This window comes from Lissotriton vulgaris, chromosome 10 (assembly GCF_964263255.1).
Source record: "Lissotriton vulgaris chromosome 10, aLisVul1.2, whole genome shotgun sequence".
NCBI classification, from domain to species: domain Eukaryota; kingdom Metazoa; phylum Chordata; class Amphibia; order Caudata; family Salamandridae; genus Lissotriton; species Lissotriton vulgaris.
The window spans coordinates 91,349,870-91,368,860 of NC_141698.1; the positions used below are offsets into that span (position 1 = coordinate 91,349,870).

Consider the following 18,991-nt stretch of genomic DNA (forward strand, 5'->3'; position numbering starts at 1 on the left):
AGTGACCTAATTCAACATTATTCCTAAAATAGTTTATCCGCTTGATTTTTAAATGATCGTCCATAAAAAGATGCTCTTTCATCCCTTCCTAGGATACCACCAAATTTTGCAAAGAAACTATTCTTTAATTAAATGGCCTTTTAAAGTGCTTCGTGAAAGCAAGAACCAGCTGCATAATATAGATTTAAAGGATGTTTCTGTCTATCTGCATGTGTCTAAGGAAACAAGAGCTGAAAGCAACGAATGTAGGCAGAATAGTTGAAACTCCCACCTCTTGATTGTTTGCCTGGAAGCTACAAGTGCCATTCTTGTATCATTTTACTTGTTCAGGTAAATTAAATTCATTAGCAAATAAAGATTTTTATTGCCAATTTTGGTAACTTGCAGGCTTCCAGAACATGTTCTTTAAATGATGCTGCTCTTTGGCTTTCAACAACACACTAGTAAACACTTTTTTCCACACCTCGCCAAGTCGAGGATGAGGTATGAAAATTGTCAGTGTCTCAGAAGAGCAGTCAGCCTCTGATTATCCAGCTCCATGTGTGGTGAGCTGTTATTCGGGATAAAAAGTAACACATGAAAGGACTGGAGTACAGATAACTGACAGGTTATCTTTGCTTTATAGTGGGGGAGGGCAATCTATCAAATCCCATCCCTTTCAAAGAGTTGTCCTTTTGTGTTGGCATTAAGATTTGAATTTGGACCAAATCCTGGGACTCCCGTGGCAGCCACAGGATCCAGAGACATGCAGGCTCCTGTGAACTTAGGCGAGAGGGCAGAAAGAAAAGTTTTACTTTGATCAGGAGTCCTACTAGGTTTGAGTTAGAATGCAGAAAGAGCGAATCTGTGACAAAGCTGTATGTTGCTTTTCTGAAGAAGTGGAAATTGTGATAGATATTGTCACAAGGTAACACTAAGTAATTAAATATTTATTGAGCCACAGTTTTTGTAGTTATGAGTGTTAATGAGGTTGTAGATGTATTCCTCTCATAACCATCAAGGCTCATCTTTCCAGAGCTGTGGACATACTGTAAATATTTTTAAAAGACCTCACTCTTGTAGTGTACACAGTGAAAAGGCTGATTTGGAACAAAGACAGGTCCTGAGATGAGAAATCTGTTCTCTCGCATTGTAAGAAAATGGTCCTCATTAGAATGAAGTGAGAAAGTCAGCTTTGCATTGAACATTTGAACTAAATTCCAACTAAATTATTCATGCTAACGCCCTATAAGGTTTCAAAGGCAAACTACTCTTCTGCATTCTGCACAGTCATCAGTAGTCTTTTGAAGGAGCGGAGTATCAAAAAGTAGTATTTGGACTTGAGCAATGTTTGAGATATAAATACCAAATCATTTGCTGGTATTGTCCCATGTAGTTTCTGACTAATTTCTGGCAAGTCCCAGAAGTTATTATCATCTTCAAGAGAATGTAAGTTATAGCCAGATTTCCCATCACCATCTAAGACAGCCTCTTCACTGAATGGGCAACCCTTACCAAAGGCGACACAACGACAATCATGTGGTCCATCCACTCGGGGGGGGGGGGGACCTCCAACAGATCCATGCCGCCCCAACAGCTCCATGCCACCCCCCCCCTACACATCTACCGCCTGGGAACATCACCAATAAGCACCACATCATCAACACCTCCATAACGTCCACATCCTGCTCGGATGACTGGAAAACATGCTGAAGCCAACGCCCCCCTCAAGAAACCATCAGCTGAACCGAACCAACTGAGCAACTTCAGACCTATCTCTCTGCTCCCATACTCCGCTAAAGTGATTGCTAAGGTCCCCCAAGGATACTCCCTCAGCCCTACCCTGTTCAATGTCGACATGATACCGCTCACAAACATCATTCAATATCAAGGCATCAACCGCATCTTCTAGCTAACGACACCCAACTTATCGCCTCCCTGATGGACAAGACAACCGCCACCAAACCAAACTTCACCAACAGCATGACCATGGTTTAGTGTTGTGTGAGTTGGCGTTAGAGGGTAGCAAAATGAATGCAGGTTTAAAACTTTGAGGTTGCGGTTACACTCAGAAGAATAGAGACATGTTCTACTAATTTCCATGTCTGGGGTAGTCAGTGATGAGTACCCATGCTTGAGAGGACGTTACAACTGAGGATGAGCTAGGGGATAAGTAACCACGTGCTGTTGGGCCAATTCGTAAAAAATCAGTCCAGTCCTTTCGCCTGCTTCACACAGGAGCAGCAACTGCAGGCTGTCCCACCCCACACACATCAGGGGCAGTGCCTTCCAGGCAGGTTCCCTTTGAGATCCAACAAGGATCATCTTTCAATGAAGTCTTCGATGTCCCTGAGACTTCCAGCTGGAGACAGCGCACACAAGCCCTTGGAGATTTTCTTCACAAGCAGGATACTACAGCAGTTCAAAAAGAGTCAGTCCACCACAACAAACAGGAGCACAACTGCAGGCCAACCCACCCTCACACAGAAAAGGCAACGATCCTCACACAGTCTTTCCGCTCCTCTTCTTGGCAGGGTCTTCTTTTTTGTTCTTGAAGTAATCTAAAAACCTGGGGTTTTAGGTCTTATACTTATCCCCCATTTTGTTATTGTTCTCTTTGTGGCAAGTTTGTCTGTACCCAGTCCAAACCAGCCTTGTTCTCCCTGGTGCAGCATGACCACAGGGGGTGGAGACGGCATTCTGCAAAGAAGACACTGCGTGTTCAGGTGCAAGTGAAACTCCTCCGACCACTCTAGGTGCAGACCAGGTCTATTCACCCCAGCGATGAGCCACCCAGGCAACCCCCCCCCCCCCGAGACTGTCTTGAGTGAATGCAGATCCCCAGCTCCTGTCACTCTAAAACCAGATGCTGAATACACAAAGGGTCAGAGGCACACAGAATGGGAGAGCAAGAAAATGCCCACTTTTTAAAAGTTATTGTAGAAAGGGATTGGCACTTAGGAATTAGCTGGGGTGGACCACTATAAAATCAAAAAGCTTGCAATGTTCCCTTGCTGGAATTATTCAATCAACACTTTTCCATAAGTTCAAGTAATTTAATTTTCTTAATCTTTTTATGATTTTTCTTTCACACTTTGTTTTTCAAATAAATTTCAAAAAAAGCTAGGTAATATTGAAGATTTACACTTTCTAAAAATGGCATTTTTAAGCACACAATTTAGAAACCACATTTACTAAAAGATGTGTTGGTAAATTCTGAGCTCAGAGAGCCTAAACTCCATTTTCCCATCTTGTCCCAATTGAAAGTTACACATCTAAAATGTTACAGTAGAGCGCCAATGGGACAGACAGCCTTTCAACAGTGAGAAACAAAATAAACAGTATTTCTCGATCAAGACAGGTCACACACACCAGTACATGTCCTACCTTTGACATACACAGCACCCTGCCAATAGGGCTACCTAGGGCCTCCCTTAGGGGCAAGAAAATGGAAGGGTAGGGCCTGGCAAGTAGGCGCTTTTACCAGGTCAACATAGCAGTTAACAACTGTACACACAGACACAACAGTGGTAGGTCTGAGACACATTTCCAGGGATACTCATGTGGGTGGCACAACCAGTGCTGCTGCAATCCCACTAGTAGCATTTGATTTACAGGCACTGGCACACTCAGTGCAATTTACTTGGGACTTACCAGTAAATAAATCAAATATGCCAATAGTGGATAACCAGTCAAATCTACAATTTACACAGAGAGCATATGCAATTTAGCACTGATCAGCAGTGGTGTGACCAGCAAAGGACACATGGTGACTGTCCAACGTCCTGGGAAGTCCATTAAACGAGATTCCTCACATTTTCGACATGTGGCTCATCCCTTGTCAGAAACGGATGTCAATATAGAGATTGGGTCTGAAAGGACCAATTAAAATCCCCTGACTGCTGTTGTTCCTACAATGCCAATGAAGGTCATGGACACTACTATTGACTGTTAACAGTTTCCGAAGACACGGTCAAGACGTGTGATCATAGTGCTACAAAGACTAATTGAAGAACTATGATTATGTATATATTTGTAAACATTTTTTATTTTTTATTTAACAGAGGGTGAGATGTAGTGATGTATGAGTTAGCAATGATGGAAACCTTGTGGCTCTTAATGGACCCCGTAGAACTGTTATGTAAGCGTTAGAGTGTAGCAAAGGTTAAGAATGTCGAGTTTGTGGTTGCACGCAAAAGAACAAAGGCGTGTTATACTAAGCTTGTATGTGGCATAGTCATTGGCGAGTACCCAGGCTTTGTAAGTGAGCTCTCTATCCCAGCTTTGTAAACTTGTGTTTACAGGTGGACGCCTCTCTCTGTCTCTTTTGATGGTTAGCAGAGATCACCTGAATTTCACATCCAGCTCTGATGAGAAATATGTTTACTGTACCTAGAAGCTATTAAATGCCACTACATGTGTCATTTAAAAAAATCATGGGGGTCACATTATGCGGGAATCGTGCTTCTGTTGACTATCTGCATACTTAAATGTAAATGTAATGATGTGCTTTATTGTATGACGCTCTGTTTTCCAGTGTTGCTAAGGCTTACTTCTTGCTGTCACCTTACTCCTAATGAAATCTTCTCAGTGAAACAAGAAGCAATTGGTTGAATGTCTAGTTTTTCTCGCCCATTGGAAATTATTGTGGGTGTGTCCCAGTCCATCATTTTTGATCACTGTGCCACTGCATCATATGCAAATCAGCCTTGCTCCTGCTCCAGTAAAAACAGCCCATCCCAATCTGCCTCCTCCCCCTGAAGGACCACACCGTCAACCCCTGACTAGTCTCATCCACTACAAATGGAGCATGGGTTTACTTATGGATATTCCACATGGTGTTAGACTCCTTGAACCTCTTATATACCAAAGGTATTCGCAGAAGACACTCCACCCACAATTTTATAGTTGCATGCTTCATTATGGGTGCCTCCTCCTTATCCGGGTAAGATAATACCACACAGATGGACTCAACCATTAATAACTACTTGTATCTGGATAAAACAGGGTACTTGTTAAAAAAGAAAAAAAACTGTTCTTTTTCCTGAAAGATAATGTTTCATGCATCATTTTTTCCGCTGGCATGTTTCAGCGATTTAACTCGCCCATATGGGTCACTGGCTCCCTTCAGTGCTCGGACTAGTCTCTGCCTTGTTGGTCCTCATCAGAGAGGTGCAGCTTAATTCATATAGCTCAGTTAGTCACTGGACCCATGTTTGGGCATACTGTTACCATTATGGGTGTCACATTGAGCCAATCATTGGACTTTGTAAATTATTATAAGCTGCTATCAATTACTGTGAGCCACATTCTACCCCCAGCCCCATCACTTTTGTTAATGACATATCCTGGTGCCTGCATTTGTTTTCCTGAAATGGAGATCAGACTGGTCTTGGTGGCAGCCTCAACAGAACAGAGCAGATTAAGTGTTGTGTTGTGAAACACTGAAAAGATTTAGAACCTAAGAACTGTGAGGGTTTTAAAATCTCTTATAACAAACAACCGGTCATTGCTCCAACTTTGCTGCTAAGATTGAGATCAAAAGATTTTATGTGCAGTGTAACGTCACTTTTAATGCAGTTGTGTTGCCGCAAAGTGTCGTCAAGTGATGCAGCATTTCTGTGCTCCGCGGAGAGTGAGTGAAGTCCTCGTAATCACAAGATTTGCTGAAGAGCATATTGTCACTAGAGTAGATGTGGCCTCTCTAAAAGTAAAAGGCAATATCTAACAGAATAAGTGAGACTTGCAGAATCTTCCATGATTGACTCTCAACAGAAGGGCAGCAGAAAGGCCGGGAAGTAAACACAGAGAATGCCTTCAAGCATAGAACAGAAACCAAATGAACAGAGCCTGATCCAAAAGAGCCTTAAAAAGATAAAGCGCCTTAATTACTGCTTAAATTGCTTCTCTGGTGCTGTTGGAAGCAAGTGAAGCAGAAGAAAGGCATTGGCAACATCGTCAAATTTTGTGGATGTTTTGGACTACCTTAACCACCATAGTCTAAAAATGCTGCAACCTCTGGATCAGCCGGATGGAGACCTTCGGTAGCATATGTTGCCTTAATAAATTCTTGATTAAGTCCCACCTGTGGGGCATGCAAATGATGGGGTTAATAGGTAAAACCATGAAGGGTATGCTCTTTCTGAGCAGTTTTATTTCTTGGAAGCAGGAGGGGACCTCAGTTCACATGTTCCCCTCAGATAAGTGTTTGTCAAAATGAAAGGCAAGATTCTTGCCCTTGGAGACGACTGGAAAGTTTGGATTTCATCTTGCTTGGCCAAGTGTTGTTGCCCCACAATTATGTCCAAGCCCAGGATTAACACTTTGTGATTCAGCTGTTTATTACTTATCAGGAATGTATGATGGGTAAACTGGACTCTGAACTGTGTTGAAGTTCATATGGAGACTGATTTAAGTTCAGGATAAGCTGGGTGTCATGTGCATTGGATGCTGAGCCCATGTAATAGCAGTGTACAGTGTCCCTCAGCAGATCTTGAATAAGATGTAGGATAAGCAAGATCCGGGCAAGTAGCAGGGAGGCCGGGAAGCTAAGGACACTGTAGTGCAGGAGGTGGATGACTCGGAGGATGTTGACATCGACCTCTGTGATCAAGGTCATGAACCGCTCTGGGAGTTTGCACCCCTCACTGTGGAGGAATTTAGTTGTTTGGCACAGGTCATCTCCTCTGGATCACCTTTAGATCCTTTACCTCCTAGGATCTGGAAGGAATACAAGGATGAACTATTTCCCTCGCTGCGGCTGATCTGCAGCCAGTCTCTAATCAATGGTGTAGTTCCCCCCACAATGGAAGCAAGCTCTAGTCTCTCCCTTGCTGAATAAGCCCTCGCTTGATCCTGATTGCTCTAAAAACTATAGGCCTATCTCCTTTCTGCCGTTCCCTTCTAAAATCGTTGAACGAGCTGTTAGCAGGACTCTCTCTTCCTACTTGGAACAACACATTCTACTGGAAGAGGTCCAGTTTGGCTTTCGACCGGCTCACGGGACCGAGACGGCACTGCTGACCGTCATGGATGAGCTTCAAAGGCGTGCAGACAGAGGACAGGCAGCTGCACTGATTCTGCTTGACCTGTCTGCCGCCTTTGATACGGTCAACCATGAGATTCTGTTGAGAAGATTGAGCGAGGCAGGGGTAAAGGGTTCTGCCTTGCGGTGGTTTAGATCTTTTCTGCAGGACAGACAGCAGGCGGTCCCCCCCCCCCTCTTCCAGTCCACCTTCTCTAATGTGTCGTATGGTGTTCTTCAGGGTTCAGCTATCAGCCCTATCCTATTTAACGTTTACCTGAAACCTCTGATTGCTATCTTTAAGGCCTATAATATTGATATTGTAAACTACGCAGACGACACTCAAATGATTCTCTCCTTTGAGGGGGAGGACTAGACCACAGTAGAGGCTTTTCACAACTGTCGGCGAGACACGGCCTGCTGGCTACAGGCTGATTCGCTACAATTTAATGCAGGAAAGACGGAGGCTTCTGCTCGGCAAACCGGATCTCTCCTCTTCTTCCTGGCAATTTTTGGCCTTCGGGCATGGTGTCTGCCGTCCTGACCGGTAACTTCTGTCCGCAACTTAGGCATCATATTCGAAGAGAAGCTTACCTTAGAAACTCAGGTCACAAGAACAGCTGCCTCTTGTTCTGCGATCAACAGATCCCTTAGGAAAATGTTCCCTCTACTTCCTCCTCAGGCACGAGCACAGGTAGCCAGATGCACAATTCTCAGTAGGCTTGACTATTGTAATGCTCTCCTGTTGGAATCCCCTCACTACCTGTTGGACAGATTACAAAGAATCCAGTCGGCAGCGGCCAAACTAGTCTTAGGGTGGCCTAGAAGCTCCTCCGCTTCTGCAGCCTTATAAGAACTTCACTGGCTCCCCCTGAGACAGAGTGCAATTTAAATCTCTTTGCCTTGTTTTTAAGGCCCTTCATGGAATTGGCCCCTTGCGCTTGCGCAAAAAATTTGAATGGTATGTCCCGACAAGAGTGTTGCGCTCTTCATCAGCAAGATTAGTGGGGGTTTCCAGGTTTCGAAAGGTTAGTTCAGGAGGCAGGTCATTTGGGGCGGCAGCAGCTAAATTGTGGAACAGTCTTCTCTGGGAAATCAGGCAAATCAGTGAGATCCTTCCTTTCTGGAAAAGTGTGAAAACCTGGCTGTTTCCTAAATCTTAGTGGCCGGTTTCCTGCTTTTCCTCTCTCTCTCCCCCTAGAGCAACTTTTTTCAGCGCCAGGATGCCTGCTAGGTGATAGTGCGCTTTACAAATTAAATAAATACATAAATCTGATTTCAGCTATATGGGAATAGGGCCAGAGACTTGATCTGACAAGGGAGGAATCAAAACCAAAACCGAACACGTGCTTGCAGGCCTAGCACCACCAGGTGTTCGATCATGATGACATTATCCGCTGCATCAAATCCACTGGGAGGATCTAACAAAAGGTGATCCGCTGAGTGGCATGCACCGAGGCACAGCCTCGTGTAGTCTAAAACAGTTACAAGTGCAGTTTAGATCCTCCTGACTGGACAGAAGGCCATCTCTGAGAACTCCAAGATATTTATGGTTTGTAACAGTTCGAGAGCCAATATGCCAGATATTTCTAAATAATATTATTAATTGTTAATAACGAGGAGATATGTTGTGATTTGCACTCAACACTCATCCAGACTCTGCTTCATAAGGGGCTTAATTAGCTCCACCATCCAGAAGTTCTGTGGTACCCTAGAAGGAAAGGAAGTGTATAGCATGGAAGGAAGTGTGGCACAAAGGTTTGAGGAAGATCCTTTAGGACATCAAAAGCAGCTATTGACCCACAGGTAAAGATAATAAAAAGCGAAAAAACCTCGCTCTCTGCAGTGGTGGGGAGTCTCCTATCCAGTGTCCACTGATACTTTAGGCAAGTTGGGAGCTGGAGGTCTGACATGTCCTGGCCTATTTATTGCTCCTGTAGATGGGTTGTGTCTTCTCAATGAAGAAATTAGCCTGTCGCATAGTTGTTGTTGCAGGCAAGGTGCCTGCACAAGACTTTCCTAGTCCCTGTCCATTGAAAGCACTCCTCTTCTGTCATCTAGACTTGTACCCAATCTCTTCTTATTTAATTTCATTAATCTTCTGCTCTTGCTCCCATGTGCTTCCATGTCAGAGACAGAACTCATTTCAAATTGTATTTTTCATTTCTGAACTTCCCCCAGGCCTAGTTGTACTTTACACATCTACTGAATGGTCAGCAGTTTTTAACTTGCTTGTAGAGCACCATGTTGTAAAGCACATTAAAAACATTATACTAGATGTCTTTCAGAAGAAACACCCTAATCTGTTTTCTTATCTTTCATTTCAGGTTTTACAGATTTGGCTGTCATACTTTTAAGGAAATTTAAATGGGGAAAAGTTTTCCTTGAACTGAATAAACATCTGCTGGATAAATATGCTGCTTGTCAGACTGTGGAGGAAGTGAAGCAGGTTGAGAAGGAGTTTCTAGCTGCTGATCTTGAAGAGGAGACTGACGTAATAGGTGCTCATATTTTTCACGATTACTTACATTACAATCAATGTCATGATGAGGACACAATTTTTGGGAGAGGTTTATTATTGCTTTATAAAAACAGTGGGATTTTGAGAGCTCAATGGAAGACAATGAAGTGGTTCACAGCGATTAATAAGTGGTGCAGGTCTGATCCAGCATTTCAATGTTTCTCTTTCAGTTTCTCTCCTTTTAATTTAGAACTTTCTACCCACAGTGAGTGGAATGGTCTAATAGCCTTGTAGCCTTTTTGCCCCGGGTTCAAGGCCTTTAACAACCATTTTACTCTTCTTCAGTGGCTATAATGCTTTATAATAGAATACAAACTCTGCTTTTTAGGTCTTCTCTAAACCGCGCATGTGCTGTCTTGAAGAGACGCGTTGTGTTTAATTTGTGGGCTTCAGCCAACCAATAGGCTTACCAAGTGCTCGCTCCATTGTCTGTCTTATATCCTTTGTCCATGGCATGCATCCGTCATGTTTCTCCTTCTGTTTAGCCCTTGCCCAGTACATGGACCAAAGTACTTGTGTCCATCCACTGCTCCCATTTTCGGAGCTACTTTATTCTTTGTGTTTGAAAACTCCACACAAGTGCTTGGGTTTTTACAAGCTCAGTCTCTTCCCATCTGGGTTTCATTTCAAATTGCTCGCGTATTTCTTCTTCTTTGTGTTCTTTCCTAAACAATGGTTGGATTTCTCTAAATCCAACCAAAGTAAAAGGATCATCGCTATTTTAACTATATTGGTCCTTGTTTTGCAAAATAACACACAAAAAATGCAATACTTGATTGAAGTGGCATTATGCATTTCAATTTGAGCTTTGTTTTACAGTGTGGTGGGTCCCTCTAGTGTCTGAAAATGGAATATCCCACACTGTATCCCACCACTTTCTATTTGTTTTACAGTGCAGGCTGGATCATAGGGCTTTTTTTCAGTCATGCTTAACAGCAGCTGTGCTGCTATTCCGTATGGCTAAAAGACGATGACAACGCCAATAGCTCTCGAATTGCCGAAACCTATTGACTTGGCTAATGCTTGTTTTCTTTGGACCCACTCTTGTCCAGAAGAGTGGGCAAGTAACCTTTTGCATTCCTTTTTGTACTCCGAGAGACAAGAGAAATTAGGCTGTTGTTCATTTTCTTTTTCCTGTGCAACAGGAACTTGTTAAGATATGTGTAGACCTCTACAAAAGTTGATGGAAAATATGCATCTAAACACACCCATAGGAATGAGCAGGGGTTGGTAACTTGAAATATTAGAATAATATATGAGGTTTTTTAATGACTTCATGAATATGGGGTCCCTCTGTCCATATGTGCCATTTCAGAATATGTATAATATAAAATCATTCTTTCAAACTTATGACAGGCAATTAAAACATTAAACTATCGTGGTAGAGTTGGCAGCCATTAAAGTTCATGATGCTTTTTTAATACCTAAACATGGAAGGTAGTGTTTAGGTAGACAGTACAACCTTACAGTCAAACTTCACTCTGGCATTAAATGGCTGGACCTATGTCCCAAAAGCACTATGGTAGGTGACTTGTAGTTCATTTATATGCTATGTGCAGTTTGAATCCCTGAAACCCGGGCACTGCCTTTTTTTTTAACTTGTCTATCTAATTTGATAATTTTCAACACCATTTGACTTGGTGTTCTCTTTCTGTTGTAGCAATATTTTTGTGAGTGAACTTGTTAAAAATTGGGTTCTTGGTTGGCAAAGATATACACCCTACCTAAGCAGAAGCCACAATCCTAGTCCGGGTAAGTAAGATGCACGCTAAACTTTTACCTGTGCTCACCCTCTGGTAGCTTGGCACAGAGCAGTCTGGCTAAACTAAATAGGCAATGTGTAAAGTATTTGTGCAACACACACACACACACACACACACACACACACACACACACACACACACACACACACTAACGCTATGAACACACCACAATAGGACTCCACATAGATTTAGCAAAATAGATTATATTCTGAACAAAACAAGACTAAAACAACAAAAATCCAATGTACAGAATTTGAGAGATTGAATTTTAAAAGAATAAATGCAGTTAATAGCTTAGAAGCAAGTATTGCTAAAGAGGTTACTTTAGGTTGCGCTGTACCAGGGGAAAGTCAAAGTTCGGGCCAACCTGGTGGAAGCGCAGGCTGGCTACAGGACCCAATCCGCGCCTGGTGAAGAAAGCACCTTTCCTGGTCGCAAGCAACGAGATGCATCGATCCTCTCCATGCACCAGGCGTCCGTTCTGAAGACGGGTGCCAGACTCGAGAAGCATAAAATGATGCACTGGATTCGACCACGCAGTCCAGGGGATGCGTGGTTCTCCCCAAGCTGCATTGGTGGTGATATGCAGTCCGATGTATTAGTCTCTGGAGGCAAAATGCAGGTTCTGATGTAAAGCCCCAATGTTACTCTAGCAACTGGGTCGATGCTCCGGTTCTGTTACACCCAGACAGGAGATGTGTTCAAATCCATGTTGCAAGTATCTGGGCCACATCCAGTGAGCCAGGCACAGAGGAAGGGGTAGAGACTCTGATTTCCCTGAGCCTCAAGCAACAAGAGGCACGCCGACAAACACTTGGAAATCACTTGGAGTGAAGGCAGAGTCCAGCTCTCCTCAACAGAATCAGAGAGCAGAAGGCAGCAGGGCAACAATCAGAAAAGCAGGCCTTCCAGATCAGCAGTCCAGTTGAGTCCTTTAAGCGGCAGAGCTTCAGTTACAAGTACAGTATCTGATTTTATGGGGTCAGAGAACCAATAATTCTACCCAAAAGTGCCTTTGATGTGGCTGGGGTGATTTCAAAGCAGCTCTCTGGTGTGCACAGGTTCCCCTTTCAGCCTAGTCCTCTCTGCCAGGCTGTCTATGGGGGGTAAATACGCCCTTTCTGTGGGGACACACACTACCTAATCAAGTGAAGTATTAGCCCCTCTCTTCCATCCTGCCAAGGCAAGGCTATCAGAAAACAGATGTATGTAGATGGGTACTCAGATACACCTTCCTGTGCTAGGACTGTCTAGAGTGAATGCACAAAGTATAGTTGTCACCCACTGTAGACGTGTATTGGGGACAGGCTGTTAGGCACACAGAGTAGTAAATGCAGATAAATGTCCACTTTCTAAAAGTGGCTTTTCTAAAATAGTAATGTTAAATCCAACTTCACCAGTAAGTAGGATTTATCAACACCATTCCAAACATATGAAAGATGAAAAAGCGAAATCTCTCTGACCAGGAATTACAGACTAAAGATATTTTAAGGAATTACCAATGCTAATTTTTGAAAGGATTAGGCCTCACAGTAGTGAGAAACGAAATAGGCTGTTCGGCACTACCAGGGCATGCATAAAATACAAGTACATGGCCTACCTTTTACTTACGTAGCACCCTGCCCATAGGGCTACCTATGGCCTACCTTAGGGGTGACTTATATGTAGTAGAAGGGGAATTCAAGGCTTGGCAAGTAGTTTTAAATGCCAAGTCGAAGTGGGGGTAACCTGCACACACAGGCAATGCAGTGGCAGGCCTGAGACCGGTTTGAAAGTCTACTTCTGTGGGTGGCACAATCAGTGCTATAGGTCCACTAGCAGCACTTAATTTACAGGCTCTGGGTATATGGTATACCCCTTTACACTGTACTTAGAAGTACATTGAATATGTCAATCGGGTATACACCATTTACAGACCCATGGGCCTATCTTGTGTTTCCTAGTTGTGGTAGAGGGAAGTTGTCCCCTGCTGGTCTTTAAACCTCCTCAGGCCTTTTTTTGTTTGTTTATGCACCAAAAACACACAAGTTTAGGGAAGAAGCACTTAAGCACTAATTCACAAGTCCGAAGGCCAACAAAAAGATTCTACAAAATGTAGAGGCAAAAAGATTGGTGGAAGACGACCCTAAGGCTGACAGGTCTAACTGAACTTTACCAACCAATTCACCAGAATCCCTTCATGCCTTTACTGTTTGTAAACTGCCCTTCAAATGGGAGAAAGAAGTGCAAAAAAGACCTTTATGATCTGTGTTTCTTGTGCTTTCCTCACACCCACATGGTTCAGGTGTGTCAGGAACTATACAGTGCTCACTGACGGACCATAAGATTATTTCCCTAATTGGTAAGAAACGTTCCAAAAACGCATTGTTGGGATAGGAATGTCTCCTGCAAGATAAACAGGTGTGTACTCCCACCCTGAGTGCCCAATTGCATGTGAAACTGGTGTCCTGACATTTTTTTGTCTGGCCTGGGCACACACTGATCTGTTGTGTATGGTGAGCCCCTGGCCTGTCTCTGGTAATGCGAGGTTCGGAACCTGTTTTGTGACCTGGAGGGACACACCGAGCATGCTCTGACAGTGGGAATAGAACTAATGTCCATGCATCCGCTGAATAACATAAAACGGTAGTGGCAGAGTACCTTGTTTAATAATCTGTGCTGTGGCAAGAAGTTTTTCTCTGTCGGAGACAGTGCAGTCTAATGCCCCTCTCGTTTAAAGTTCTGCTATCATGTATCTCCCCAGAACCTATCACTGACACCCAAAGTGCAGATCGAGTGCTTGGGCGTATGGTGAATGTGTATCATATGTAAAGTTTTAGGACTCCGTGTGGGATGTGCCTAAGTACCAGGTCCAGTGAAATCAATTTGGGATGCCCCTAGTTGAGCATGGCACAAGATGGAAGATAAGGGCAGCTTTGGAAGTGTTTTCCCTGGATTCTGTTGCCGGAGGGAGGACACTGAGGTGCACTTGTCTGCATGCAGCCAGAAGCCTACAGCTGTCAAAGATGAGTGCTTCTCCGCAGTGCTGTCACTCTTACTCCGTCCAGTGGTCCCTGTTACAACCCAAACCCACCATTGTGGCCCAACAGGCATGAAGCTACCTTTAACCGCCCCCCATTGTAAACCTAGGACTGCAATGTATTCTAGCATGTGAAAGTAGGCTAAGCCTGAGACCGGACCGAGAGACTACAATGCGCAGAAGAATCTGTCTCATGGACTTAATGATTTTCCCCCAAGTGAACGGAAGGGATTAAAGATGTTGAACTGACATCACATCTGATCAGTAGGGTAACTTTAATTAATCTGCAGCGATGGATAGTTAATTCCTGTGTGTGCATATAGTCCATCGGGGATTATAGCCATTATTAGTCATCTGAAGTGGGGAGAAAGTACTTCAAGAGGGTTGTAGCTCCTTCCTGAAGATTGTGCTGTGAGATTAAAGTCATTTATTTAAAAAAAAATTTAATGAGCACTGGGCTGGACAGTATGGTTTTTTCTGTTTGTGCACTGTTGAGATCTGAGCTCTTGTCCCCATTCTACTTCCCTGAGAAGCCATTCCTGCTTGCCCCTGCTATCTTGAAAGTCCAGTGTGAAAGGGGTGTAATCTCCCAATTTGCAGAGCCAAAATAGAATGTTCTGAGGGCACCAGCGCCATATGACCTCAACCACCACGGTTGAGGCTCACTGCTACGTGTCTTCTCTGTGGCCCACAAACCGGGTCTGACACTCATCAGGCAACCATCAGAAGAGCACAGTGAATCTTTAGTGACCGCTCTATAAAGCAATATTCAAAGCATGACAGGAGATCTAATAGCACATCAGGAAAAACATTTCCACATTTCTGCTCAGATTGATGTCAGAAAGCTCTGGCAAGATGTTCAACGTTGAAGAAAAGGAGCCATCCCACTCAAGGTCAAAGCGCTCTACCTCAAGGGGCTTACCATCAAGAAGACATATGATGGGCCGCTGGTCCATGTCGAGTTGGTCGTTGATTCTTTTCAGGATCTCAAACAGAAGAGGTACCTACACCTGATGCCTCACAGCAGAATGTTGGGGAACAGGACTTTTTTTAAAACCATTTGGAGAAGAACCCATAAAAGGGGTAATTCAAAATGGTTATTCCTATGGAAGGATCCAGTATTATGCCTCCTGCGAGAGACATACAGAGAGAATCCTGACCAAACGCCGCATGACAAAACTCCTGGTGAGTATACATTTTGTTGCTTATTCTCCAAGAATATCAATGGCTCTCAACAGAGATAATGTGTCAGAATTGAGATAGAGGTCATATTCTCCTGCATCTCATAATAAAGTAACACCTTGGAAACCTTCAGTCAATGATGTTCTAGCTCTTCTAGTGTTTCTGTTGTGAGGAGAACCACAAACCTGAACCTTGTGTTAAAATTCCGTAAACCAGATTATCCATTGTATTCAGGTTTCTTCTAAGACCACTGATGTCGCCAGTTCCAGGTATGATCGAAGGAACCATGGAAATCTTTTAAAGGGTGGCTACTTCGTTGGCTGCAACCTTATACTTATTCATGTGTAGGCCTCCGGAGGAGGACCCTTCATACCCTGTATCAAAACAGAGCTTGATTGAGTCATTGTCTCAGCAATGGGAATGTAATACATCCTCAGGAACGACCTTAGCACTTCCAAAGAAGGAAAGCTGAAGAATGGATACTGAAGGCAGTTAAGTTATTGATACAACCGCTGCAGCCATTAAGGCAGAACGTTCCCCTGTTCTTTAAATACGACATGCTTGAGATGGTCTAGAAGTTTTCGGTGGAGCTCCACATGGACAGGTTATGTTTTGGAACTGGTGAACAGAAATACGCTCATTTCGAAACGCACCAGAAGTTCTAAGAAGACATGGCAGATCTGCTGGCTTATATTTATTGCCACAACATTTTCTTCCAGTACATGTCGTGATTTCACATTCTTATAGCCCTTGAAAGTAATGTGAAGCAGAAATTAAGGAATGTTGACTTTTGCTGGTAAACCACTGTTTGATGCACATGTTGAGACGATGCAAAATCTGAACCCTTAAGAGCCGCAGGGCTTGAAAAGAAAAAAGAATTGAGCAAAGCTCACTGCAGCACATTGGAACAATGCTGTAGCTAATTGTGTGATCATCAGCCTTATTAGCACCAATCCTCTCAGCAAAAGTAACACAGATTCATTAAAGTGCTCCCTGTAGGACACATCTTCCTATCAAAGGGGAGAGATAGGAAGGCCTTTGCTTCTCTGAAGCACCTACTATTTTACCCAATGTTGTGGAGGGGTTTCTTCATTTACGTTTAAGTATGCCAAAAAGAACCAAGAAAATTGTATATTTTGAATAGTGTCTAACTATGTTAAGAGGTTTAAATCTTCACCTTCAAACAGTAAACTGAACTCACACAAATCGACTTTGTTTTAGCGTAAGGAGGAGTCTGATTTAAATATTTGCAGCTAATTGGTTAAATTAGTCTAGTTTCATAACCTGGTCTCGTACCCTAAAGCCAACCGCATTATCCCCGAGGTCTGGGATGCGACCTGTGTTTATCACTTCACTTCGCAAACTTTCACCCAAGCATTTGCGAGCTATTACGCAAACCCTGTTGCGGCCTGACCTCCAGAGACCACCCTGGCCTTTTTGCTGTCGGAATCAGGGACCCAATTACCCCTCCTCCCTCAGGCGTTCTCAGAGACTTTGGATCTCCCCCTCACCCCAGAAGAGATACACGGGGCCATTTCGCTCCTGCACTACGGTAAGATGCCAGGCCCGGACGGCTACGCCCAAGAATACTACGCGGCCTATAGTGACCTGTTGGTCCCACAATTATTGGACTTGTTTAAACATGTGGTGGACACGGGGTCTTTTCCCCCAGAGACGGATGTGACCACCATTGTGGTCCTCCCAAAGACACAGCCACCCTCCATTGCCTGTGCGGATTACCGCCCCGTTTCCCTCATCGACACCGAGATGAAAATCTCTGCCACCGTCGTGGCTCAACGGTTCCTCCCCTATTTGCACTACAAGGTCCACCCAGACCAAGCGGGTAAATGCCTGCCCGGGGTACCTGGCATTGCATACGCCGCCTCCATCTCGAACTTGCACTTCCATTCTCTCACCCCGTACCTGGCCTTGCTTTTCATTGACTTTGAAAAAGCATTTGACACAGTGAATTACAGCTATCTGGAGGAAGTGCTAGAGGTGTTGGGGTTTGGCCTTCCGTTTCGGCGTCTTATCCGTGTCCTGTACTCCAGTCCTAAGGCGAGGGTCTTAATTAATGGGGTGTTCTCGGAGACGTTCCCCATTCAGAGGGGCACCCGCCAGGGGTGTCCGCTCGCGCCGCTCTTATTTGCGGTAGTGATGGAGCCTCTGGCATCGCTCATACGTCAGGACCCCCACATCCGAGGCTGGGCTTGGGACCCTTTTTGGGTGGACAAGGTCGCCCTCTACGCTGACGACGTCCTCCTCTTCCTAGCAGACCCTGAGAACTCTGGCCCACGGTGCCTGGACGCTCTCTGTGCCTTTGAACGGGTATCGGGCCTCCGGCTCAACCTGGCGAAGTCCACCCTGATTCCCCTACATCCATCCCATGCCTGCTTCGACTGGCAAATGACCATTCCCTTGCGTAGAAAGTCCTTCAAATATCTGGGGGGTTGGGTTGCCTTGCTTCCGGAGCTTGAGTGGGCCCTGAATATCACACCCCTGGTTACCAAGGCCATGGCGGACCTCAAGAGGTGGCAATCCCTTCCACTTAACCCCCTTGGCAGAAGTGCCTTTTTAAAGTGATGGTTCTCCCTCGTTTTTAATATATTCTACAGAATATTCCCTTCCATCTCTCGGGGAGCTAGTTTCGTGAGTTTGACAGTATCCTTACTCGAATTTTTGGGGAGGTGGAGGGAGGGGGGTGTGGTGGAAGATCGCGAATGTCCTTGGCGCACAGCCGCATTCCTCCCTATGTCGGGGGCATGGGGGTAACCAACCTTCACCTTTACTATCTTGCCACGAGACTCCTCGTAATTCATGACTAATTTGCGGGAGGCTGGTCCGACCCGGTGTACCAGGTGGAGCTCCGATTACTGGACTTCCCGCAGCACCGAGCCTACTTGTATGGGACTCCCATACCGCGGCTTCCCCCCCCCCCCCACTATCACCCTGGTGGTCTTATTGGCCTGGCGCACAGCCCTCCACCACACGCAATGGGATGGGAAACCTACCAGGCAGATGCCCCTGTGGTGTGGGGTTTGGCTATGGGAAGCTTCGTCTCTCCGGGACTTCCGTCGGTGGGACCACATTGGGATCTCGCTTCTTTGGAACCTCTGGGTTGGGGACCACATCAGAACCTTTGCGGATTTACAGCAGCGCTTTTCCGTCCATTCTTCCCAATTGTATAAATATCTACAGCTGAGGCATGCCCTTCGAGTGCATATTTCTTCTCCCACCTCCTTCCCTGAATTCAGTTTCCTCGAGGCCCAAGTGATGATGGGGAACCTGGGTAAAGGGGGTGGTGTTGCAGATCTATCGCTCCCTGATGAACAATGGCCCGCTACTCTAGAGTCACTACGTGGCCGCTTGGAGGGTTGGCTGGGCCCCCTAGAAGAAGCGGATTGGAGAGACGCTCTCATGGCCTCCAAGACCTTGACAACCTCCTCCAATCTGCGTCTAATACAACTCTACTGCCTACACATAGCATACCTCACTCCCGCACG

General features: G+C 44.8%; 1 protein-coding gene across 7 annotated transcripts in view; it reads left to right on the forward strand.

The window, feature by feature from the left end:
• Positions 1–18,991, forward strand: part of TSR3 (TSR3 ribosome maturation factor) — a 97,607-nt gene that overhangs the window by 66,880 nt on the left and 11,736 nt on the right. For all 7 annotated transcript variants that reach the window (XM_086940575.1, XM_086940577.1, XM_086940576.1 and 4 more), the window contains one exon: positions 9,331–9,504. In XM_086940575.1, the coding sequence (XP_086796701.1) occupies positions 9,331–9,504 (174 nt within the window). The remainder of the gene's footprint in view (positions 1–9,330; positions 9,505–18,991) is intronic.